At 40.0% G+C, this 27,053-nt stretch overlaps 1 protein-coding gene across 1 annotated transcript in view; it reads left to right on the top strand.

Moving 5' to 3' along the window:
* Positions 1-1,005: 1,005 nt before the first annotated feature.
* USP32 (ubiquitin specific peptidase 32) overlaps positions 1,006-27,053 on the top strand; it is a gene marked incomplete at its 5' end in the record, with an annotated part of 74,414 nt that continues 48,366 nt past the window's right edge. Inside the window, 2 exons of the mRNA XM_084273333.1 lie at positions 1,006-1,063; positions 23,117-23,244. Coding sequence (XP_084129459.1) covers positions 1,006-1,063; positions 23,117-23,244 — 186 coding nt within the window. The remainder of the gene's footprint in view (positions 1,064-23,116; positions 23,245-27,053) is intronic.

Consider the following 27,053-nt stretch of genomic DNA (forward strand, 5'->3'; position numbering starts at 1 on the left):
GAAAGGAACTTCAGCATGACCTTTCTCCAGCTCTGCTGTGGTAAGACCAGAAACTGTAACTCGGGGAATGACTAGCAACTGCTGTTTTCACAAGCTTTTTATTTTTTTTGCTGTGCAGGAGCAATCCTTGGAATGAGCTGCCCTTGGAAATCAATGTTTTCTTTCAAACTCCTTACTTTCTGCTCGGGAGTGACCCTGGGCACGTTACCAGGCTTAATGTTGTAACGAAGCCATTTGGGAAATCCTCCTGTTCTAAGTATTGGACTGAATACTAAAAGCAAACACGCTCAAGAGCAGCAAAGGACAGAGGTATCTTTTTGATCCTTTTCAGTTCAGCCCGTGTTTCTGTTTCAGACATTGGAAAGACATTTTTAACGGATCAGGAACCTCCTCCTGTCACCCCCTGCTTGCAGTACTTAGAGGGGTCTGAGGAGAGCTGCTGCCCCCTGTGAGGTATGACGGGGGGCTGAAGGGCCGACACGCAGGGTGCAGACGCAGGGCCAGTGCAGGAGGGGCCGTTTGGCCCTGTACACCGTGGCCTTGTTCCTCTCGCCCCTCTCCCCGGCTCTGTCAAGGGAAGGGCCCCGCCGCTGCTCCCGGCAGCCGCTGAGGGAAGGCGGGAGCAGCGCAGCGCACGCCGGCGCCTTTGGCGGGCAGCGCGTGGGAGGCGTGCGCTACCGCCTCACGTGACGCGGGCCGCTCCCCTGTGGCGGGAGGCGCGCGCGCAGCGCCCAGTAGGAGGCGCCGGGGGGAGGAGGTGTGAGCGGGTGGCGGTGCCGGACCGTAACCGCCCTCCCCGTCACGTGACGCTCCGTGCGGACTCCTCACGTGACCCGCCATGGAGGCGGCGGCGGGGAGGGCGCCCGGCCGCCTCCTCCCCCCGGCCGGCCCGGCCCGCCCCGCCTCCCCCCGCCCGCGCCCTGCGCTCCGGAGTCGCTAGCGGCGCAGCCCGGGCTCCGCGGCGCCGAGCCGGCCGGCGGGGGAGGCCATGGACTGAGAGGCATCATGGGCGCCAAGGAGTCCCGCATCGGCTTCCTCAGCTACGACGAGGCCCTGCGCAGGGGTGAGGGCCGGGGATGGGGAGCGGAGGCCGCGGAGCGAGCCGCGGGCGGGCGAGGAGGGGGCGCGCCGGGCCTGCGGGGTGTGTGGGGGGGGAGTGGGTGTTGGTGGCGGGAGCCGGCCCCGCGCTGCCCCTGTCAGCGGGCGGCGCGGCGCCTGGTGGCTCCTCGCACCACCATGACAGACCCCGGCGCGGAGGCACTTGCGCCGTTCCTCTACCTCAGGCTCCTTCCCCGCCCCCTTCCTCTTCTCCTCCTCCCCCCCCCCCCCCTTATTTATTTATTTATCTCCCCTGTCTTAATAATGGGGCCTGGGCAGTACCCGCGGGGAGGACCTCCTCTCCTAGCCGCCTCCACGCCTTGGCAGCCCTCGGCGGTACCGTCCAGCTCCCACCGCTCAGCCGGCAGCCGGGCGGGGAGGGCGGCGGGGGCAGAGGCACCCGGCGGGCGCTGATGCCGCCAGACCCTCCCGCTGCTTCTCAGCCGTCGGCCTTGCCTTTGCCGGCCCTCAGCTGCCCAGGAGAACGGCGTGGGGAAACGAAGCCGCCCCCGATGTGACAGGAGTCGCCGGGCTGGTCCTCTCCCCGCGCTGCCTGTCGGCTCACGGCTTCCTCGTACCTCCTGAACCTCATGTTTACTTACTGCCGGAGCACGCATCTGCATCTCTGGGTTGAAAGATGGATGTAGCTTTTGCGGTTTATTACACACCTTGCTGCTTTAGTCCGTTCCTAGATTCCTCCTGGAGAATTTAAAGACGAACTAGCGAAGGGAAAACATAAACAAGCTAAACGCTGAGTACTTGCAGCTGCAGAGCTCCAAGGCGAAAGGCAAGCTACACCCTGTCAGCTACCTTGCTCTAGGACTGATATCCAAGTCCAAGGACAAAGAGGGACAGGAATTTTCAACAGTAAATGGCTCTCAGGGAGGATAGTTTTTATAGTAGTGGGTCGGTTGAGAGTTAATGTTGTGTAGCACAGGATGTTAATGCAGTTCACCTGTTTGATATTTAAAGCATTGGTGAAATTCATAAGCTCAAACCAAGGGATGGCTGCCCTTTTTATTTCTCCTTAATCTGAGTGTGCGGTGATTAATAAGGGAAAACTGGGAGGAAACATTGAACATTAGTTGAAGGAGAAACAATTTAATGAGAAATAGGATTTTTATTAAATATTTTCTAATATTTTTTAAATGGTTGAGCCTCTGAGGGATGCCATGTCAAGTAGGAAATGGAGCAATGTACTGTCAAGCAGAAGAAACAAATATGTGATTCAAAATCACTTCCATTACAGATCTTAAGTGTAAAAGCCTTCAAGAATTTCACTTCTAGTGAAAGTATAGGAAGGCTTTAAAAGCATTGGTGTATGTATTATTAGAGGAGCTGGAGTTATAAATGTACCTTAGTAGAGATGTGAATTTGCATGTAACAAGAAGCATTTGGAATAAGCTCTTTGGTAGAAAATGCATTCATTTGAACAAGAGGTACATTAGAAAGTTTGTAATTAAGCAAAAAAAAAATGTTTTTAGCTTTGAAGTTAGGTTTAAACTTACCCTGCTTCAAAATCTAAGAACTTGATCTGGATGTTTTGTAATTTAAAAAAAAATCTTATTTTTATGTCAACTAAACTTTTAAAGTTACTTAAAATTATTTCTTGCACAGCGTATGTAGTGTTTTCCTTAGTGTTATTCTATCCATGTGAGGCATTTAATACTGTTTTTCTGTAGGAGAACAGAAAGGTTGTTTTAGGCTCTCTAATATAAATTGATGTTTTGCTAAATAACTATGTAGTTTACTTAACCAGTGAATCATTGTATGTATGAAACAGTGTAGTTATCAAAACATTAATTGTTAGGCCATTCTTGCACAGAACTGTGCTGGTACTTGGGGCATTTCTGTGGACCCAGATAGCAAACAGGTATAATGGATGAGCATTTAAAAAAAAAGAAAACTAAATATATTTAAGTCCAATTATATCTATTTTCTCTAATACTGTGTCCTGGTCATTAAATGCCAAGAAAGTTTTATGTTGGATGATACTGTACAAATTCTTCAACGGAATTCTTCATAGGTAATCAGTAGTGGTTGAGTATACTTGTAGAAGTATTAATCATTCAGAATGTTATGATCATATTTTTGGGACACTAGTTTTAACTTCAGACTATTTGGAGAAATTCAGTGAGTGCTGCTGTTTCTGTAAGCTCTGGAAAATAAGGCTGACTTCTAAGTTGTGAATCACTGCAATTTTATTTACTGCAGTTCCATTTTGGGAGTAACCAAAGGTTGTGAAGATGAGGAGAGTTTTTGTGGTTAAAGTCTCACAGTATAAATAACTGTAGCTAAAATGTAACTTCTATTCAAGGAGAAGAAAATGTGAGAGCAGTCTAGTGTTAATGGCCTTTTTCACCCTGGAGCATGAGATAGTACTGCAGTTTGACTTATTTTTTTTTTCCTGCTGGTTGGCACAGGCAGCTGACTGACTGCACTGTGGATGACGTGGCTTTGTGGATGGGCATGATGGAGCTGTCTTGTGTCCACCAGTGCAGGTCACACTGAGTCTTTTTAGTCTCTTTTTCCCTCCTGTGACCTGTAAAATCTCTTGTCTGGTTTCGTAGTTTGGGAGAGAAAAGTAAGGGATGCTATTTTAGGCATCTCTTGACCATAATTTGGCAATATTCATAACATCTTATTTATAGTAGTAGCCAGAGGCTCAGCTTTGCCTGTTGCTGTGGGAAAGGTATGGGCTCTGGACTTGCAGTGAGAGCTTTTCTCAACCCTGTAGATCACCTTCTGTGGATGACTTCTTCGTAAGGAGGTGAAATTCATGGACGGGTCATAAGTAACAGCAATGCTTCATTCCAAACTGGGCATAATTATTGGTTATTTTATCAAACCCAAGTTTGTGATAGCATAAACTGGTAATGTGACTCTTGGCTTTGTCGCTTTTCTTTGTTTTTCCTCCTTAGCCCTAAGGTCCAGCAGCACCTTTCCTCCTAGGGCAGAGCCACACATCAGGCAGGCTTCAGTGGTTATAATACTCAGTGGGTATTCCTTTTGGTTTGGTGCCTTTTCCAACATGTGCCTCTGATTTCTGACTCCTCCACTACCCTTGTGTTCATCAGGCTGGCAGGCTGCTTGCTCTTCCTGAGACGTGCCCAGCGTTAGGTCTTGTGTTATGCCAAGGAGGTTGCGCTCTAAAGTCTTCCTTATCTTTTACTTGTTCTGCCGGCAGCCTTGACTCCCAGGTCCTTAAAGAGCTGCCTTTGGGCCAATAAAACCTGATAAGAGGAAGAACATTGTATTGCTGTTGTATCAGCTCCTGCACTATGCTGTGCTGTGTGTGGAGTATTTAAATAAGGATTCCCCAGGAAAGAGACGGCTACATGGTATTGATGGCCAGTTCATTGCAGATCCCTAGGGACTGTATTTTCCAGTGACTGTTCGTGTGTTGTGCTAAAGTAACTTTCATCATGTAATTGTGGACTGAGCGTAAACTTATGAAGGTGCTTGAAAATGATGAAATTATAGAATCTATAGGCAAAGTTTCTGTGAGCACTGCTTAGAGCATGTCATGCTAACTCAGGCCATTTCCAGCTTAGGTATGCTAAATATTCGGTCACGTGACCACTTAAACAAAGTAAATGTCAGTGAATAACCGTGGATCTGTCAAACTCGTGACAGAGAGGAAGGGAGCCTTTTCTTTCTGCTTAGAGGAAGGTAAATTTTGTTTGTTGCATGTATGTTGGGATGGAAGAAGGGGGAACTGCCTCAACGTCAGCGTGGCCAGTGAGTAGACTGGAGAAATGAGTGGCTGCTGATAGATCCGTGTCATTCTGTTTTGTTTTGTGCACAATGATCTCTTAGAAAAGGGGTGGGGGGAGAGGAGGAAGGAACAAGAAAGATAGTGCTGTCTATCAGAAATGTGCATACTATTAAAATGCCAGGTAATATTGAGGAAAAACCTGCAGGTGTATCAATTTCAGAGGCTCTGCCTCTGGAGAGGTCATGAAACAGTCATTTTTAAAGGCAGTTTTCTTTCCTGTGTGTGCATCTCAATTGGAGATACAACTGCCAGTTGGTAAACAACAAGCCTGTCAAAGCAATGAAAACCTGCTTTAATCCACAAAAGTGTTAGTTTGTGTATTTTTCAACAGTAAGTAGTGTTAGGTGATGGGCAGAGGATATGTTTTGCAGAGGATAATCTTTTGTGTCCTGATTGAATTTAAAAAATAGCTACATGTGTTTTATTTAAATCAAGGGATGTATTCCTGGTGTCTGATCGTTAACATCCTCAAGCATGGAGATGTAATAAATCTGACAAAAGGATGCTAGAGAACTTGTACATATATATATATAATCATCTATTTGAGGTTGTCTTGATCTCAACCTGGTGACAAAATCCACAGACTCAGCCCTTGAGCCCACAGAAGACTGGTGTTTATTACTCCAGGTGATGAAATTAACTTCTTAAATCCCAGATGCATGTTTAGGAAAAATTATGAGGGAACCATTCTACAGATTTTTTCTCTGCTTTCTGTGTCCCACAAAGCCAATTGTTCTCAGTTCTGTTCTCTAATTTCTGAAAAGCAGTTCTTGAGCGTTATAGGTAGGTGAATGTTCTTCAAGATATGTTGTTATTTAGGGGCATAAACCCATGTACTGCTGTTTAAGGAGCTTTGAGTTTTCAGGTTCATGTGATGAAAATGCCCAGATTTTTCTCAGCATTGTGGCATGGGGGTTTTTTATTTTTTGTGTGTGGTTTTTTTTTTTAAGCAATCAGAATGAATAGGATCCACTGTTGAGACAGTCTAGATTATACAGTGAGACTTGCTTTGTCAGCCAGTATTTGATGGCTTTAGGGCTCTGTCATATGATTAAAGCAGGTATGAATGCAGAGCTTCACACTTCCTGTTTATAAATCCATAGAGCTGCAAGTAGCCGCTCAAATTCACAGAGCAGTAATTATTTCACAACTTTGGCATTCAGTTCTGATGCTTGTTTTGGGAGGATACCTCAGCAGTCTCTGCTGACCATGTACTACAGTGTGCAAGTGACTTGGGGAATTCTACTTAAGCTTCCACGAACTGATGAAATGAGGCTACTACCAGAAGAGGGGTTACTGATCTGCAATTCTTCATCTGCTCAGTTGCAGTGACCACTTTCTTTTCTTTTACTTCACGTTCCAAGTTTAGAGAAGTGCACTCAGTGGTTTTCAGCCTCTTCTTCCTTGTAGCTGCCCAAGTTATTTCCTATTGGAAATGCAGAACATTTGTATAGTGAACTTAAGTCAACCAACTGTGAGCTTCCTTTCCTGAGATGCCTTTTGCGGTCTTTAGAAGTTCTTTATGAAATGCCAGTTGAGAACTTGAGAGCTAAAGGAAAATGTTGCCTTCTGTTTAGGCTTCTGGGTGCTGTGGTTCTGAGGGAGCTGACTGTATATCTTTGAGGGAGTTTTTAGTATTTCTTGCATGTTTCCCAAGTCCAGTTGTACCAAGTGTGACAGTAACTTGGTGAGTGAATGCTCAAATGTTGGATCTGCAGACACTGATGTTAGTCTGATAAAAGAGGGTTTAAGAATGTAGACATTTCTTAAATAAGACATAGTTGAATGTCTTGGAGAAAAAGCCCCCAAAACCTCAGAATATGATTTAGTCTGTGTTGGGAGTCCTCAGGTTACTCACTTGAACAGGTGAACTGTGTGTAATAGTAGTGTCGTTAGATGCATTTTTGTCCTGTGAGCGTGTTACTAGAGATTGAAATCAAAGTGGTTAGGAAAGCTGCCAAATGAGTGTAAATAGGTAATATCATTCCAGCTATGGTGGCTGGAAGTTAAAGTAGAAGGGGAACAAATACTCACTTTGAGTGTTAAACATATTGATGTAAGCTAAAAGTACAAGTTGTTATATATAATGTATTTTCTAGTATTGATGCAGACTAAAACAGTACTCAAAACATTTGTTTTATAGATTATATGCCTATATATCTCATGGCTCATCTAGCTCTTGCTTGTTCTGCTTTATTTCTTGTATTTTCATCAATGAAATTTGTTAATTTCCCGGTCACCTCTTTCTAATCAGTTTCTGGTTTCACAGCACACTCTTTCTTTTTTAAAATTTTTTTCTTTTTTTAATTTTTACTATTATACATGCCCAGGTCAAGTATTGAAGTTTCATCCTTAGTTTTACAAGACCTGTCTGGAGTTCACTGTTGACCCAGTTTCAAGTGCAAGGTTGAACTAGGTGACTTCCTGAGATGCTTTTCATCCTGATAGATTCTGTGAAGTATTTCTGTTCATCTTGAATTGTGTAAAGCCTTGTTTTTATGAAACATAACATCAGGGTCCTAAATCTACCTGACAGTGTCTTACAGAGAAAATAAAATAAGAAAAAAAATAGGAACTAAGAAGCTTTTGAAAATTATATGAAGCATCTCTAATGAAATGTGAAAAGGAAAAAAAAAAAGGGGGGAGGGGGGCACACTTCTTCAGTCCTGTTGTACTTGACCTGTAATATTATCAGGCTTTGTGGCTGCTGGCACTGTGGGAGAAATGAGTAAAACCACCCTCACCCCTTCTGCTCACAGGGAAGCCAGCGTACTGTCTCATTGCATAAAATGAGGAAGGCATTCAGTTCTTTAGTACTCAAAAAAATGAATTCACGTTCAAAAAATGGCCCTGTGAAGGGATGACAAGCTTTGTGAGCATAAAAAAAGAACACCGCGTTAGCAAGTTATGTGATTAGGTGAGGCATGAGATGTCTATTTAATTCTATCAATTAAGGTTATTGTACAACTGCTGCTTTGTGATAGGACTGATTATGATTTTTCTGTATTTGAAAAAAAACAGATGTTACCAATGTCTGTCATTTTACAAATGACAGGGTATCTTCTGAAAAGCAAGGATATTTTTGGTTAGGCTGTGAATTCATGCATTCGTTCTAAATAATTTGGTATATGGGGAGCGCTAGGTAGGTCTAATGAGTTGTATGTCATTCAGCTCTTACCGTGGCGTCTGTATGACTTAACTACTAATTATTTTTAACATTATACTGCTCTTTTTCGCTCCAAGAAGAAATTCAACATACAGTGAGCATACAAAAAAAACAAATGGAGGGAAGGGTAGAACAAGGGTTGCATTTTCAAATAGCAGAATTGTTGCTGTCCACTAAGTTATTTCAAGGACTGCTGGAAACCAGAGCTACCCAATTGGGGTTTTTATGACCTCCTGGGTTATTTAACAGCAGCCTGTTAATTTTGAAGATTTGCTTGTTGGGGAGCTGTGCACCCACCTGACATCTGCTGTGTTCCTCCTTGGGTTGGGAGCTGCTGTGTTGTCTCACTGCTGCTGACTGGGGGACTGGGAGTGCACCAGCAAATGTCTGATGTTTCACAAGGTATTTACAGGTACCGATGGGCTCTGAACAGGTAGAAGGCTCCAAACAAGTGAGCGTTGTTCTGCCTGTCCTTGAGTCTTTTCCTTTCTAACGAGCGTGGTGGTTGCTGTTTGCTTTGTTACTGCATCCCTAGGTAGCCAGCCGTGCTAAACTATTTGCTGGTAACTTATAAAATTATTGTGAATAATCTGTGGAAGCCTCAGTGGAGGCTACCTGGCAGCACACAGCGTTTGATTTGAACTCCCCAACCTCTCTTTAGGTGAGCTCTGGTGGGGTATTCACTGCTGGCTGGGTTCTACAGGGACCAGCCAGTGAGGTGGAAAACATGCTGAAGGTCTATAGGCAGGACCTCAAGCTCTGCATGCATACATGTTTTCAGAAGTGCACTCTACAATCTAGCCTTCAGTATTGTTTTTAATAAAACTGATAAAATACTGTTCATTGTAAAACTGATTATTTCCTAGTTTAAGTTTCTTTATTGGCAAGTAAGTCCTGGAGGTTAATTCTAAATAAGACTACCAATTTTTAAGTATTTTAAAACCAAATTATTAATTTGTTAGGTTGCTTGAAGCAGTTGCTTTTTCTTTTAGTTATACTTAGTCTGAATTACTGTGAATGTCCATGTGATATTTGCAGTATTGAATAACTACAAAAAGCATCCTTAACATTTAATTTTCATATGAAAAGGTCATTTGCATAATGAGACAATAAAGCCTTTGGGCAAAGATGAATGTAGAAGAAAAATCCATTAATGTTGATTCTGCCTAAGAGTTTGAAAGGGTCTAATTCACAAAACTTTGAATACTATATTATTGCTAGCACTTACTGGAATAAAAATACCCTGCTTGCCTAAAAAGTGGCAAAATCCTAATGCACATTCTCTTTTGTGATTCCTTCAGGGACATCTTACTTTTGTTAGTGATGACTGTGTCTGTATCGCTTTAGTGTCTTCAGTTTAGCTATGCAATAATACTTAGCATTTCTTTTTTAGGGAATGCATTTTAACACCTCTGAGAAGTGGGGTTTTTATGAGCTTGTGTTTGCAATTGTTCAGGATTAGCACAGCCCTTATAGGTGGGAACATGTTTGGAAAGAGTGCATGTCTCTTAGCTGCAGTTTTATTAAGCTCTTCTGGATATCTGATTCATAATGGGTATAAGCAGGGCTCAGATCTTGGTCTGTAGTAAAATGTGTCTGCAGATAGCTTTTGTAGTGGTTCACCAAATCTGTATTAAAAAAAGATGCAGGTTACAATCAGTCACAGCATTTTTCTGTGTAGATTGTGAAGCCGTTTGTCACGACAGTAAAAAAAATCTTTCATTATTTTAGTGCAATATGTAAAAGTAGGAGCCAGAGATGTGTGTTTCTTGAAAGTAATTTCAGTAAACTGTTTAATCTTTTAAAAATATGCTCACATTTCCAACAAGGCCTTTATTTGGTTTTGAGGCAAAATAAGATATGCCTGAGAGAGGTCTGGACAAATGATAATCAAGGCAGTTTGTACTGACCAGGGGTTATTTCCTGGTGTATACATTACTTAATGTAAAAAGGGTGAAAGCACTGAATTAGTTACCTGAGTCATTACCTCCACTAAAGTGATTAGCTATCACAGGTAGGGTGACTTGGTGTATCGAGTGACATGCCGTGATCTCTAGGATGTGTAAATCCTCCTCTCCCTTCTACTTTTAGCCTATCACAACACATAACAAGCCTCTCCAGTCACATGGAAATGTGCTGATGAGCCTAACAACTCATTGTGCTTAACCATGTGGTGTATTTGGGGTGGAATAAGGATCTCTTTTCTGGAATGGTATTCATAAGCTGCGTGAATACCAGTGTGGTAAGGTGGAATGCACTGTAAACTTTCCAGAGTTTCTGGGACTAGGATGCTGTTGAAACAAAGAAGACAGCCCTGTAATGGGTAACGCTGGACAAACTGAGAAGACAGGCAGAAATACCTGTCTGGCTTTACATGTTGCCATACACTTAAATTTTGATGTCTTAGAATGATTTTAAACAGTCAGGCATTCTGTACCTTAAGAAGGAATTTGACTTCACTTCTGGTCAGGTTCTCTACAAGCTCATGGCATGATACAGGAGATCTGGAGTGAGGTGGCCACATGAGTTCACAGTGCTACGTGTGCTTCTAACCATCAGCTACAAGAGGCAAACAAACCTGTACTTTCCAGTGTCCTGTATAATGCTTGTTTTGATGACTATTTAACGTCCAGATCTGTTGGAGCTCTTTTACTTAGCTTAGAGTCTGAATTGGACCCAGAAGTTATGTGAGGTCATGTCACCAGGCCAAAATTAGAGATAATTGCACTCTGCATAAAAATGTATTCTTCATCTTTTAAAAATAAAACCCACTGTAAACCCTTTAGAATTTTTCCTCATCAGCTGTGGGTTTTATTTCCATTCTATTTGTCTTTTGTTACCTGGTCTTTCTGTTGTCATCCACTCGTGCAATTTAATTTCATGTTAAGTATTTAATATAGGATGTATGCTTACATTTCTCTTATGTTATGATTGATATTCTTTATCTTAATTTATACTGATAGTGGAAATGCTCAGGCAGTGCAGCAAGTCATGAACTTACATACTCTAACAGGTACACGCTGCTGTCTCAGTGGAACTTCACAAATGACCATAGGACTGGTTTTGTTGGGTTTTTTCCACAGTGGTTTTACGTGATCAATCTTACTGCATTAGTTTGGAAAATTGTTCTTTTAAAATTCTGAAACCTTAAATGAAAAAGTGGGAAGAAGCTCAGAAGTTTAAGCAGAACAGGAAGTGCCAGATTTAATAAGTGTGGATGTAGAAAAAAAGAACTGAAAGTATTGGGATAGTAATTATGAGAACTTGAGTTTTGCAGATTAAATTTGGTCTAAAAATGAACTTGAATGTGGCATCATGAATCTATTTTGGGCTGAAGAGGCACTTCCTTTCAATCCATGTTTCTAGTTGGTAGGTGTTATCCAGAAGCAGAATCGTGTTCTGCACTGGAAATTTCCTAGTGTTGTAAAGAAAACTGTTACTGTGGTTTCCCTAACAGTGTGTGATACAGGTAAATCCTGGAGCTGAGTTTTAAAAATGACTAAAGTGAAGCAGCATTGCTTTAACAAAAATCAGCAGTCAGTCCAGCCTGCTATGTATTTCACAAGGAAGTTAACGAAGCTGTTATCAGTGGAAAAGTAATACCAGCACCTTTTGGTCCCTGTTTGCCAATCTTGCAGCTAACACAATTTTTTTTTCCCTAAAGAACTATAATCGATCTTCTTGCTACTAACAAATTCCCCGTTTTTGTTGTTACCTGCAATTCAGTGTTGTCTTCTAATCACCTTGCTTAAAGCATTGCTGGGGAATGTCTTGTGCAAGCTAATCTTGCTCTTTAAATAGTGAGTAGATTGCAATGTAGGTAAGTTAAAGGAGGAAGGAACTGTAATATACACGAATTCTAGTACAGGGCGCTGGCTAAATATCTGCAGAAACCAGAGTATTAGAAGAAGAGAGGTTAAAAAGCAGAATATAAAATGCTTGATAAATTTGTCTTCATGCAAAATGTTTGCAGCTTGGTATGTAAATGTACTGCTTCTAATGGGGACTGGAATGTCCTTGGGGTTATCTTGGAGTCCCTTCGGGGAGACGTTCTCCCTGCCGACGCTACTCACGGCATTGTAGTTCTTTGGTGTTAAGGCATTCTCATACCTCTTCTGTTTTTGTATTTCTCTTCTGTGAAGCACTGGACAGTGTGTTTATACAAAACCTTGAAATTTGAGTCCTCACATCAATCTAAGCTGGTCAGTGTCAGTAAAATGACTGGAAGACGTTATTCCATACAGCTTGTTACATGGTGTATCTAAATAACACTGCTTCATTCTTTTGAATGTAGCACCTTAGGAATACTGTACATCTAATGATGACTATTTTTAGAGATATATTTTGTAATGGAGCACAGTTATAATTAAGACTAGTATGGATATTCATGGCGAATTCTCTTAACAGGAGAATTAACAGCAGTGGAAATGGAGTTTGGAAATAGTGATGCTAATTGTTTGCTATTGTCTGTTAAAAACCATCTCAGAATCAGTTCTTGATGTCCTACCAAACATGTAATAGGGTCCCAGAACTAACCACATGTTAGTTTTTATTTTATTTCTTGCCTGGCTAGGCTAGTGTCTCTATTTGTGATTCTGCTTTTATTTTTTTAGCCATTCACAGATTGCTTTGCAAACTTGTTAGTGTGTAACAGAAGACATTAATCTGTGACCCGACACAAAAATAGTTCCCTTTGGATCTGAGTTTGAGATTATATTTTGGACAGATGTATCCCCAAGAGTTGAGAACAAGGAGGCTTGAAATACAGAGCCTTTTATTGTCCTTTAGCTGTATGGATACATACGTGTGTGATGTTTTTGTGCCAAAACACTTGCCAGTGTTTTTCTTCTAGCTTTAGAACTTAAGATTTAGAAGTATATAAATATTATCTGAATCTTTATTATTCTTTACTTATCATGGCATTTAAGTACTACACTTAACTGGAGTTAGTTGTTTTAGCTGCCAGAGACATAATGCTTGAGTAAATACTTGATCAAAACCATACCAGGAATTGTGAATTAGAACTCCTTGTCTTTTGTCCTCACTAAAGGCTATAGGAAAGATTGCTTTCCCATGCAGAAGTTGTGGATTATGTTTAATTTTCAGGCGTAGACTATATATGTTTTTTAAAAATTGAAGAGCAATCCACAGTGTAGCTGCATATTTAGTATCTTTGACTCTGTTGGGAGATGGGATATGAAATATTTGTTACATTGCAGTGTATTTTATAGCAAGGTCCTTACGTGGTGTTTGCATTTATGTAGTTTGCATGTTGCCTTTCAGTTTAGTAGGTTGTTTATTTCTTGGAAATTAGTTATATAATGTAATTTTGTATATCCTAACAACCATGAATGTCTAGGTGATTTTTGTGGTGGTAATAAAGTGGAAGAAGCTTTTCCAAATTGTGACAGAAGCTGTTCAGCTCACCTGTGGCAATATGGTCTTGCAGAGTATTTGCCAGGAAAATTGGAGGGACACTCAGAAACATGAAGGAGGTTTGTTTCTAATCTAAATCAGACTAAATATCCATGCTAAATACTGCAAGGATAAACCCATCACCCTGGGAAATCATGTACAAACTATGTAAACTATGAAGAAGCGTCAGAAGAAGATAGTAGTGAAAAAGGGAAGAAAAATGAGGAATGAAGGGGTTGGGAACTGGGCAAAGAGGGATGACTACACTCAGGTTAAAGGTAGGCTTCCCAGATAGGGCAGCTTACTTTTAGGACTCCCCTAACTCCTGGTTCGTTTTTGTCCATACATGTGTCATTTGGAGGTGGAGTTCTGGGCTCTTGTTGCTTCAAGGTGATGTATGGTCTATGTTTAAAACCACTTAAACTTTGTACCTCTGCCTCCTTTCCATTCCCTTCTTTGTACTGTTTCCATGCCTGGCTGTGCTGGTCACCTAGCTGAGTGTTCTCTCATCCCCAGGGTCTGCAATAATTTATTCAGAGCATCTGGAGCAGTAACAGCACCTCATCTTGGAAGAAGCAGTAGGTGCTCTGACAGGGGTCTGTGGCCAGGAAAGGTGATGTCCTGCAGTGAATCAGGGCTGGAAGTAGCTTTGCTCAGTTATTGAGAATGAGTGTACCAGTTCTTTAACTGGTAGCAGTAATTACTTCTTCCCCTAATATTGCAGCCTATCACACTTAAATTTGTGGTCATAAATACAGTAAAAGTTATTTTAATCATCTGCAGAGGTTTCTGAATTTTCTGCTTCTTTCAGGTTTCTTCTGTGGCTTACAGGGTTGGGGCTGGTAAGCATATAAAACTAGGCTCCCTTAATTCCAAGGATATAAAATATAGCCAATAAGATTTAAGTGTTCAGATGGTGGGAGGATTATTTCACTGTTGGGGCTATTATGTAGCAATTCCTATCCACACTAGTCTTACGGGGAGGGTTGTCACAGAACCTGGACTGATTAGCTTTGCTTGAAGCAAACGTAATCCAAATAGCAATATGACAGTGTGTGCCCTGATGGAGATACTTTATAGATGGATAAAACAGGCTAATAATACTTAATGGCATTCTTTTTGAGGATGGTAACTATGAGAAGTAAGCTCTTTGAAGATTAAAAGCATCACATAAATGCTAAGTATCCGTGTTACAGAGAATTGGCAAATCCTATTGTAATAACTAAATCTTCTTCCGCTTTCCACACACAAGATGTTAAACCTTTGATATGCATTATGGTTCGGCCTGATAGAACCAAGAGAAGCTTTATCCCAAGATGAGCCACTACTATCAAAACCCAAAGAATAGGTAGGAGGAAAAAAATGCAAATGGATTGAATTATTTTTTTTAATGCCAAAACTGTGTTGCTGTTATTGTTAAACTCCTGGTATTGATAAATGTCACGTTAAGACTGTTAAGTCTTTATTGAGATGCACAGTTTAATTTGAATAGGGCCATTTGTGATACTCTCTTTATGAAAGATTCCTTCAGAGTAGAGTAATTTTTTTTATTAGGTGAAGCAGAACTTCTTTTGTTTGTGTTTTCCCCCAAAATGATCTCAAGTGGATTCCTTTTTGGCAGGAATGGGTGGGTGTGGAGGTTGTATTTTTGGTCATAGCTTGTTCATTTATCTCAGTTGTATTTTGCAGTTTCTTCTCAATATTTGGGATTGTTCCCAAACATACTTCAGGTTCATTTGCACATTTTACCTCTTTCAAGGTTTTTAGTAATTGCTTTGGTTCTTGACAACTTCATAACCACAGCCATTAAGTCACAATAAAGACTAATGAAAAAAGTAATAAAATTTCCATGTATAACTAGGATGAAGATTCCTCAGGGAAATATTGAGCAAGTGATTACAGGGAAGATAATTGTCTGGTTAGAGAATTATATGCCCTGTGAGTTAGATATTGAGCCTGTAAAATTGTCACTTAAAAATCAAAATAGTAGAATTATTAAAACCCGAGGTGAAAGTCAGGAAGAGGTTGCGATGGGTGAATTTTGCTTGTTTGCTTAAGGATGATCAAGTTGTCTGTTTTATTAAGATTCAAGTTTGGTTATTTTTAGTGAAGAATAGATGCAATGTTATGCTGATGGTTGCAAATTATTGCTTGTTCTGTATACTTGAGATCTGCAGGGCTGATGGGGTTTTTTTTGTTGGTTGAGTTTTTTTTAAGGCACTGACATAGCAAGCTGTTCCTCACCCAGTAGTGACATTGAAAAGTCAGATTCTGAGGTTCTGTTTGTAGAGTATTATGGGCATATTTTAATGCTTATAACTCTGGGAAAGAGTACCAGCCCTACTAGATGTGCTGTAAGATACTTTAGTCAGATAAGCTGTTTCTTGACCCTTCACCTTAACTGAACTTTTTATCCTCTCCATTTTTTTCTTCCTGCTTATGAAGTAATTTGTTTCCTGCTCTAATTTTCAGTGTTGTCAATACATTGTGGTCTTCTGTCTTGATTTGGCTTTTTTGTTTTGCTAGTCATCTCTCAACTATAATAAATAATTTATTTTTGTGTAGTGAAAGCTTTTTAGACATAAAGATTTTATCAGCTTTTTGGTGCTGGTACTGCTGCTCATACTAATGGAAGCAATGGGTTGCATGTTTCTTTTGTGATTCTGGTGTAAAGAGAGGTTACCAAATCACTGATCTGTTTTCAGCAGTCACTACTCTTCTGTAGTAAGTTGAAAGGAAAGAAAACCTGCATTGTTTTGGTATCCAGTTCATTGTATTAACTGGCTGTCAGTTTGTAGTAGCTGTGCAGATTAACTCCACCTACCCAGAGTTTATTTGGATTCTATCCTTTTCACTGATTAAATCAGCTCCTTAGTGTTAGCTTATAGTACTTTTATTGAGTATCTCTGCTCATTTATCAAACATCTGTCTGTGGCAGACTAGAATTGATATTCATTTTGGTGTTCAGACAAGTAACGCGTGGAGAGGTTAAGTGTCTCTTGCTTGAATGTCTCGTGCGGTATTAGAGGAGTTCAAATGTTGGGCTTTTATTCTTGTCCTTTCCTTCCACAGACAGCTGTATGCTTTTGAAAGCTGCATTTTGTATCTCATTCTGTATCACCACAGCGTTTTACGTAGTTGTGCTTGGATTTTGAAGGGTAGAGGAAGAAGCATGGTAAAGGAAGGTATTTTTTGTGGCTGATTTGACTTTCTTAATAAATATTAAATAGAATGTAAAATACATTGACTGTGCTCACTCTCTCTGCATGTCATAGGCAAGGTATGTAGTAATTATCTTACATAAGCTGTGATAAATCCATTATGCCTGACTAACCACTTCTTTTAACCTTTAGACAAGCTCCCTCCAAAATGAGCATTTCATTCTTACAGTGTTTCACATTCATGTGCAACTGTTGTGGTTTTAAGCAGCAGTGCTTGCTTGTAAATTTTGGTGTTGCTTTTCTTTATCTTTGAATCTTTAAACTTGTTTGCAAAGGTGAGGGAGAGCAGCCACATGCTGAAAGATGGGAAGATAAGTTACTCTGGTTCTTGTTTTCGGTGATAGTTACTGGTGCATGGCAGAGACTGTGGTGCATGGCATTTCTTAGGCTCTTGGACTCAATCATGTTCCTAATGTTGCATCATTAAAGGAAACCCAAACAAAACCCCAAATGAACAGAAGAGTTGAAACATTCTGTTACAGTATGTGCATAAAATGTACTATTGAGGTAAGATACACAAACCTTAGCTTAGATTCATTAGTCTCTTGCCCTGGTTTCGGAATCTCTAAGTATGGTAGAGTATGCAGTTTAGCTACTTAGATTAGTGAGGAATTGGCTTTGATGTCACCATTTTCTTCTCTCTTTTGCAAGACCGGAAGCAAACACACAAAAGTACTGGTATTGGGTATACTTAGTTATGTAGTCATATTTTTATGATGACTCTTAATACATTCACCAACAGCCTTGTAACAGCAGAATAACTTGCTGAGATGGGTTATTTTCCTCTCTGCTTGCTGAGTTTTGCACAGGTATTTGTTCTATAATGTCCTGTGCTTTTCAGTACAACCTTTGCTTCGTAGTGACAGACGTTGAGCCATATGTAACTCACAATGCATTTTAAAACTTTCCAAGATAAAGGCAAGAAGATGGGGGTGGGATTAGTGCTACAGGATGTAGAAAGAAAAAAAAAAGTTTCTAATGTGAATAGAGAATGTATCTGCAAAGCTTGCCAAAGCTCTGCTTGTGAGGGCTTATTTCCTCCAGCTTAGTTAAATGAAACTTAAGGTACCTCTGAAGACAGATGTAATGTTGTGGGATGGGTAAGCAAAAAGAATGGTATCTGCTGCTGGAAGAGAAACTCGGGGATATGTAAATGATGGCTTTATGTACAAAACATGGGTGACAATTTTTATAGAAAACAGACTTTAAATTTGAGAGTAGTTGATGGGGCACATGCAAATATTACAGAATTTGAGTACCCGACAGTAAGTCCTTCAGATAACTAACTTTGGTTTTGCACATCCCCCTTAGTTTTAGGGAGAAGGGCAGTAACTTTAGCCGTGTTCCCTGCTAAGGTTCAGAATGTAGCCAGCACTAGGCTCCTACATAAAAGGAGCGTATTTTTTCTGAGACTGATTCCCTGCAGATCCTGTTTATATGAGTGACACGGCTGGTGGGGAACCCCTCTGACATTCAGGTCAGTTTGATGTGGGTGGCAAAATGAAGCTTCAGTCTCAAGTTAGGCCTCTGGGCTTGCCTTGTTTGAGCTTCAGATACAGTTTTATTCTAAATGAAAAACTCCAGGATGACTCTATGTGCACTGAAAACCATACAGAGAGTGAGTTTTCCAGCACAGGACTCATTTGGAAAGCACTGCACAAATCATTACCTGGACAGATGCAAATTTAAAAATAAATCCATATAAACAGCATTAAGTTTAAGTAACGCCATTAAACTAAAAATATCCCTGGCAGCAGGGACGAGCTGAAGGTTTGTTACAATTACTGTAAGTTGTGGTGACATTTTTAGCAGAGGTTGCATGGTTTCATTTAAACTTTATTAAACAAATGGGAACTAGAATATTCCCTGGAGAGTTAGATGCAGCACTAATCTTCTGTTAAACTGTCTTTAACTTTATTGGAAACCATCCAGCTAGGGTGGCATTGAGGAGGTTTGTATGAGTAAAGTTACCTAACAGAGTGGCAGACTTTTCATTTTGTGGAAAAGACACAGTGGTGGGTTTTTGGAGGTATGTAGGCACAGTTTTAAGAATTAGAATACGGTATCTAACCTACTGAAACTTGGTTTTATTAGCTTGAATTACAATCTCACAATAAAAAGCTTCCATAGTCCTGACGTGTACAGAATTAGGTGTGCAGATCCAGTTGCGTTGCTTTCACTCCCATACTGCTGAGGTTGTGCCACCTGTTATTATTGGTAGGAGCTCTGTGGACGTGGCTTTTGCTGTGTTGGCTTCCATAAGCTTATTTTGGGAAGTCTTACGCATTCTGTTTTTCACTGTCAGGTTATGAATGCAGCAGCAGTGTGTCCGATAGCACAGTGTCTGTCTGTCTAATGAAAGCAGCTTGTGAATGGCCTTTTCTTAAGGGTTGGTAGACAGCTGTCTGATGAACATGTCTGGTAGGACCATGCCTCTGGAAAAAGTGAATATACTTAATGAAGCAACTTTAGTCAGTGTAGGAAGCAGGGTTATTAACTACATTTACATCTAAAGGTAAGATTAAAAATATCTCCATGGTCTGTGACACTTCCTGCACAGGACTTGGGGAGTTGGGAGAGAAAAGGGAGCTTGTGGGTGTGTAGGTGTTCTAATCTTTAGTGTTAGTATAGTAATAGATGTATTGCTCCTGGAAATGTTACTTTCATAATTTAACACTTAGTTTTATTTCCTCTCAACACGCCACCATGTTCTATTGCTGTGTTGAGTAATTGGTACTTTGGTGTTGGGATTTTGTATTTGAATATTTTATTTGTCCTCCAGAGCCGTAGTGAACATTGATAATATCTTTGATTTATACTCTGCTCATTTCAGTACTTCTTTCATGTGCCCGGATCTAAATGTATAATGAACTTATTTTTACAGAGCTTTGCAGATGATTTTAAATCACCAGCATCTGTCATTTTAATGTGGCCTGGGGAAGGAATGGGAAGTAATTACCATTCCTGTAATTCTGTGACCTGTTCTGCAGTTTGTGGATGAAAACAACAATAAAATTACATGGTCTCTAACACTGATAACTTGATTTTGGAATGTAACATGGTCTAGCAGTATCAGCTTACCCACTGTTAAATGATACACTGACAGTTCTTTTTGAAGGTGTTTGTAATATTGCCGCCCAGTCCTCTCCTCACCAACCCCTCCTTCAGGATTCACTTCTGTGTTTCATGGCAGACAGATCTGCATGGGCTTTTCCTGTTCCTGAACACCACCTAGGATATGCTCTTGGCGGTCTTATGTGCTTGAGGAAGAGCCACTAACTGTTGCCTGCAGCACTTCTGGGTGTATTGTGCATCTCCAAGATGTAGTTGGCCTGTTCCAGCGTTGTGCCTGTTGTCTTGGCGTGTGATACAGTGAGACCTATTTATTTAGAGACCTTGTCTGTCCTGTGAAACTACAAACCAGCCGCTCTACCAAGGTTCAATTAATTCATCACTCTGCGGTACACCAGAGCTTAGCACAGGAGAAAATGCTGCTCCATGCAGTGCTGTCACTGGAGAGGTGGCTGCAGTTTGGTGACTCCCAGAGCTGTGTAACTTTTGTGCACTTAGGGGTGTAAAATATCCCTGGAGTACTACTATGGTGTCCAGTTAAGGTTGTCAGGTTACAAATTGCTTTAATTTCTGTTAATACAGGTAAATCTCATAAAGGAAGGGCCAGTAAATTTTATGATTATGGAAGTACTTGACTGACTAAAGTAAGTTTATATTCCAGCCTGTTACATATAGTCAGTTTGCATTTATTGGATTAATAAAATTTACTATTAAACCAGTAATTGGAAGTTTTACTTGACTACAGACTGTTGTGTTTCTTTTAATTAATCCTAGCAAAAAAATAGCTCACAAGTATAATTCAGGGAGATTGCATCTGTGCTCCTGTTGAGCTGCTTTTGCAGTAAGCGGCCTCGGCAGTGCCAGAGGTGTGGGAAGCTGCTCTGCCCAGGAGCAGTGAGCATTGTCCATACAGCAGGAACACAGCACTGTGCTGGTGTGCAGCTGAGTTTGTATGGAGCCCCCATCACCCTTCCCACCGTGCTACTGTGCTGGGGAGAAACTGTAATGAGCTGGTGCAAGGGACACAGAATCTGTAGCTAGGATTGAATGCTGGCATAAAAGGCATTTCCTTCATAATTCTTTATTAAAACTACTGAGTTTTCTGTGCAGCCAGGAAACTAAACCTAAAAATGTTGATAATAACACAGTAGCTGTGTATGTTCTACCTGTTTCAGGCTTATTTTTGCAGTAAGCAGTAATGAGGTTACTGCAAAGTCCGTTATGATGCACGTAAAGCTGTAAGCACCTCATTAGTTAATGCTTTGTTTGTGTATAAACTTTTTTGCTCAGTGACCACAAACCAGATTGGATTAACTGGTGAGGAGTTAAAAAAAATTAACTGAGGGGGAGAAAAAACCAGAATGCAGTCTATTTTTGTTAAGAGCTTGTGCATATGAAAATGCAGTGCATTAAAATATTTTCATGAGAGTGCTTGTCTAGGATCTAGTTTGTTTTGCTTTACCTTGCCAAACTGATGAAGCCAGTAGCATCCTCTTTTCATGTCCCCTTAGCAGTCCCAAGCTTTTACTCATTAAACACGTGGTGGAGAGTGGTTGCTACTGGCTGGAAATTTGTATAAGAGGTATGGAGATGAAGCATCCCTCTGATGTGAAGCGCTTCTGTTGATTTCTTGCACATGTTTGGAGGAAAGGCTGGGGCGTGAGGGTTGGTTTCTTTGCAGAATCTTTATTTTGCTTTCTGTTTCCTAATTCAGAAGAGCTGAGAGTGTGGAGAAGGTCACAGGTTGTAATATTGTATCAGAGAGTCTATTTCTAGTTAGCTGGGGAAAATCTTGGAAAAAACCTTAAAGTGGTGTGCCTGATGGTGTTTGAGTGTTCATTAAAGTATCACATGTAAAGAAACAAGGACAGAAAATGTCTCTGTGGACAGATGGTGATGTGAAATAGTGAGATTTAAACACCATACAGACCAGGTAATGCTACCGTAACAATATTCTTCCTCCACAGAGTTGAAGTATGCTTGTTTTATTAAAACAAGGTTATGTGGTGATGGCACCTTCAGTATGTTCTTTGCCAAACCCATGTTAATTGCTGGCACAAGTGTATGGGTCATGCTGTAGGTTTATTGCTTAGATACTTGGATTACTTTTTTTCTGGTGAAAAGTACCCGGAATCTGTAATAAAATTTGAAAAGAAACATGACCCAATTTCTTTTTTTACCCACAGTTGTTCACTGGAGCTGCTAGTCCGTTCCAGTGATGCCCAGGATTAAAATTAGGGACGAATGTTTCAATGTGATTTACTTTCAGGGAGTGATTTTTCTTTTGATGAATGAATTAATTGAAATGTAGGAGTTGAGAGTGCTGGATTAAGCTCTCAAGTGTTCTGTTTTATTTTGGCTGACAAAAAGCTTGCCAATCTTTTGGCCATGTCAGTGTTGTTTCAGCCTGGCTTGTTATATCAGGGTAAAGAAAATACCTTACTATAAATAGAGTGGAATAGCTATCATGTACAGCATCCTCTTGGCTCCTGGGTGGTAAATAGCTCTTTCTGCACTGCGTGGTAACTTACACGTGATCCGGGTTGCGGTGTGTTACTCTCTGCAGTTTGAGTTTTGACCCAGTACTCCTTCTGTTCCCTGAGATGCTTCACTTGGGCACTTGGTTAGAAAGTTACTTTATGCCTGTAAAATCTGGAAGCACGGCCTGCTTTTCAGGAAGCCAGTGTGCAAGTGTGAACGGGATGTCATTAAACTCTTCACGTTCCCAGACTGTGGACAGGTTTAAGCTGGCAATCAGATTTGGACTGTGCAAGAAAATCTTAGGTGCAGAATGATGTTTAGCCCGAAGTTTTACTGTAGTAGTCCTGTTAAATTTATGCTTCACTCTACTGCCCTGGGACTGTGTAAATGGTGATGAATTTTTATTTTTTAATACCAAAAATGAGACCCTTTGCTCGATGTAAACGGTTGAAGCATGTTGCTGGAGTTTTTCTTAGTATTCACCCCTGTTGGTTATAGATCATTTTTTTGGCTTACCTGCAGTGTAAAACTGATAATAAAGTTAATTTATTTTGCTTTTTTGTGACAATAATGGTGTTTAATTGCAACAAATTATAATACACTGTTGTAGTCAGAGAAAACTTAAGCAGTGAACTGTTGTAATAATTGATATTAACTTCAGGGCTACTTCACTCTTTTGGGGGGGAAGATTAACTAATTAGATTTCATTTCCTCATGGACAGATTTTCCCACTATTTAGGTGAAATCATGCTTTTAATTTCATCCTATCTTTTTATTGTAATGGTAAATGTAAGGTGTGTAATGTTTTAAGAGTCCTTAAACCATTACATTTCGAGGATGTCCTTACTGACCAAATCTTTGTTTTTCTCTTCTCACTCAACACAGTTACAGATATAGAGCTAAAGCGACTGAAAGATGCTTTCAAGAGAACTTGTGGACTCTCATATTATATGACTCAACAGTGCTTCATCAGGGAAGTTCTTGGTGATGGAGTCCCTCCAAAAGTTGCTGAGGTAATATATGAACTTGCTGTTTTTTTGGGGAGGTAGATGCAGTTGATGACCTGTGTCTATAGATGTGCATGCACAAATCTGCCTATACAAAAAGCCCCAGCTAATTCAATTTCTTTTCCATCTTTAATAAATTATCACGGTGAGTTGGATCACAGGTCGTCACTGGTGTGCTTGACTGAGCTACTAATTCCAACCTAGATATTAGGTGGTAGATGATTTGGAAGTAAACCTGAATATCTGGATGTAGATTTGGGGAAGAAAAGGTTTTAATGCTAAAAACTTAGGTACAATAACTACAGGATACGTAGGCATAATAAGAGAGGATTTTATTTACTCTGGAGATGCATTTTGCTGCTGGTTTTTCTGAGATTTAATTGGCCTTTACTTTGTTTTCTAAAGAGCTGGTTAATCTTTCCAAATTCATAAAAGAATTTTATGTATAAGAAGTGTATAAATTAACTGAAAAGTATCCAGAATCAAAATGTGCTACATGGACATAAATATTATGTGTGTATATAATGTTTAAAAAAAAACCACAAAAAATCATCCTGCACACGTGCATGGTTAAAAAAATGTTTTCTTTTATAGTCCTTCCCCTGTCTTGAGAGAGAAATTAAAATATTGTTGATAGAGAAGGAAAAGATTAGCCAGACCTTTCAAATGATATCTTGCTCCATGTCATATCTAATCACAGCTTCTATTTCTAGTATCTTCAGTGTTGTTGACCTCACAGGCAGCACACAAGTCTTCCAGTTTTATTTAGATAATGTGAGTAGTGAAGTGTGTATTGCAAAAGGTTTAACACTGTAGTGGAGAGATACTTTCTTCTCCAAGCTTAATCTTTTCTCTGTTATTTTTCCCATTTTTTCTGAGGAGTTGACAAAGGGAAGGATATTACTTGCAGTAATGCAGTTGGCAGTGTGATTTTTATGTGGGTATTCAAGCGCTTAACAGGAGAAATTGCAATGTGTGTTAGCACTATCAAATCAAAGTATGTCACTTGCCCATAGCCTAAAGCAGTATTAATTTCTGTATGTTGTCTGGATGCTGTGGCTGTTAGTAGCCCATAAGATTAAACAAAAAGAAAAATCCTACACTGTATATGATTAATTTGAAATAATATGAAATGGTGACAATTTTACATTATGAGTTAACATGTATATATATTTTTTTATTCCCTTTTATGCCAGCACTAAGGATTAAATAACTGATGTGGACGAAGCAAACTTTTGGTCATAGAGACTCCAGGTTTCAAATGTCTGCTGGTTACCTTCTACTTTATTTTTAAGAAAACTGCCTTAAAGACAAGAGTTTTGGTGATGACTCTCTTGTTGCCATTTAACCCAGCTGGCAGCTAAAACAACCACACAGCCATTTGCTCCCCCCCCAGCCCAGTGGGATGGGGGAGAGAATCCACATGTAAACTTTATAAAAAAATTATGACTGCACCATGTAATTACACTAAATTTTACATTCTGAAATTTAAATTGGTATGATGCTGTCTGGGTGTGGCAATAAATAAAGCTGCAATGGTATGAAATAATTTTGGAAAATACAAAATTGCATCATATTTTAACATAGTTTGTATTTTATTGGAAGGTTTACAAATAACCTACATGAAAAATTGTGGGGCTCCCTCCTTAGAAATGCAAACTTAATTCTGTTACATTGTGTTACATAACATATTCCCTGTTTATAAACTGTTCCCAAAGAATGATTAAGCAGCTAAATCAAATTAAAGCCAGCTGCTAGTAGTTGTTATTACGTATGTTAAATACTAATACCTTGGGCATTATCTGTAGAATTCCTTTTCTGTGTTTAGATCATGAACAGTCACTGTGTTGCTATATAAATGTAATGTTTGACATGCAATTGATATCATAGCTGAGATGTACAAAGTTCAACAGTGAGTGGAAAAACTCTGAAAGGGCTTTGAATTAGAAATACACTTTCAGATTGGTGAAGAAAGGAAACAGCTTTATTCAAGATAACTTATAAAATACCTCTTAAAAAGTTTGGAAGCACAGAAAGGTTGAATTTGAGTGATGGAGAAGAATAAAGTCTAAAGAAAGATTGTATGTTGCTAAAATTTGTGAAGGAAATCCAGTGACTTCTATTTTGTTTATTCACATATATGTTTGTCTTACGTCCTGTTGATCTGAAATGTAAGAATTCTCTTCCTTTGTGTGCTCTCAGTGGGGATTTTTTTGTTCAGAAATGGTTATATTAAGACTTAAACTATAGTGTTCAGCAGAGCTAAGTGCTTATTAAAAGAAAAAAAAAAAGAGAAGTTAATGATTCCAAGGTAATATAAAGGTAAATTGCTTGCCTACACAGTGTAGCCTTGAAGGCATCTTGTAAAATCAGAATGATTGCAAGGAGAAAGTGTGGAATTCAAATCTTTGCCATGGCAGTGTCCATGAAGCATATACAATTATTGTGTCCAAATAGAGCACAAATTTAGTTCTAATAATTTAGCCCTTCAAGCATTTGTAAATGGGTTAAACTTCAGTAATAGGATGATTTGAGCACCCTATGGGAACTTAAGGTATTTAGGTAGCACTGAGTCTTATGGTATAATGAAACTGCAGGTTCTACATTATGTTTTCTGTAGAATTAGGTCCTCCTATGTTATCAGACTCATTTACATTCACTTGCCTTCAGACATCATTTTATAGTCCCAAATTGATAGCAGTGAAAGTGCTAGCTAGATGTGTGGACAAGGAGCAGATTTACCGCAGGTAACACACAGAACTTTGTGGAGGTGTCTTGAGGGAATCTGGCTGCTTCAGTGTGTCTGTCTGGAAATAGCTGGGAGAGTAGAGAGGCAAATAAAAATGCAGGAGTTTTTTTTACTCCAAAGTGGTACTTTGGAGCTGGTCTAGAACATGTTCTGCAGATGAGTCCTGCTAGTCTGCTTCTCATTGCTGGACAGGCAACAGTGGTAGAGCTTCCACACCTTGTTACACAAAGCACACAGGGCAGATCCTGTTGTCAGTCTGACATAGCCGGTCTGTCCCAGGCATTTCCTTTTCTCCTCTCTGCCACTGCAGCACTCTGTGGCTTAGCCAGATCTGTCCAGTGCCCTTGAAGGCCTGTGACTGGTTTTGTTTGGTCCCTCCCAGTCCTGGCTTCATTCTTGGTTGAGGTGGAAACCACACCTGAGATAGTAAGAGCAGTGACTCATCCACATGGCTCTGGTGTTCAGCCTTCTTTTTCCATCCTTTCCTTGTCCTTGAGGATGAAGCTCGGTTTTGATCCCCACAGAGTCATCCTCAGGAGACCAAAAGGAGACGTGTGCCAGCCTGTGCAGATGTGATAGTCAGGCATGTAGTATATTCTTTGGGAATTTTCAAGTGATTCCCTCTCTCTTTTTTTTAAATAGGAAAAACTGCAGGTTCAGAGCCTTATAGTGATCTTGTTGCACATACTTGCAGAGGTTTTCTCTTACTGATGTCTGTTTGATTCACCTTTACAGAGAGCTGTCTCTGAAAAGGGTCAGATTAGTGTTAGTTTGTGATTTACAAGTAATTCAGTAAGACGCATTATTGTAAGTGATTAAACTACTAAGGAAGCTACATTTTCTTTTGTTAATGGCAAACAGTGGTCAGCAGGTGATCTCAAAAGCTGTTCTTTTTAACAGTGTGGGATGATTTTATTTTCTCTAGTGTCTGTTTCCAGGTTCAGCTGTTTGTTTGAAGATAAATCTTTTTGGCAACAATTCTGTTATGTTTTGCTTTATCAGTGTAAAAGGCACACATTCTTAACTGATTTTATTGATTTCTTCACTTACAGTTAAGAGTAACAAA

Source organism: Gallinula chloropus, assembly GCF_964237585.1.
Source record: "Gallinula chloropus genome assembly, chromosome: 19".
In the NCBI taxonomy this organism is placed as follows: domain Eukaryota; kingdom Metazoa; phylum Chordata; class Aves; order Gruiformes; family Rallidae; genus Gallinula; species Gallinula chloropus.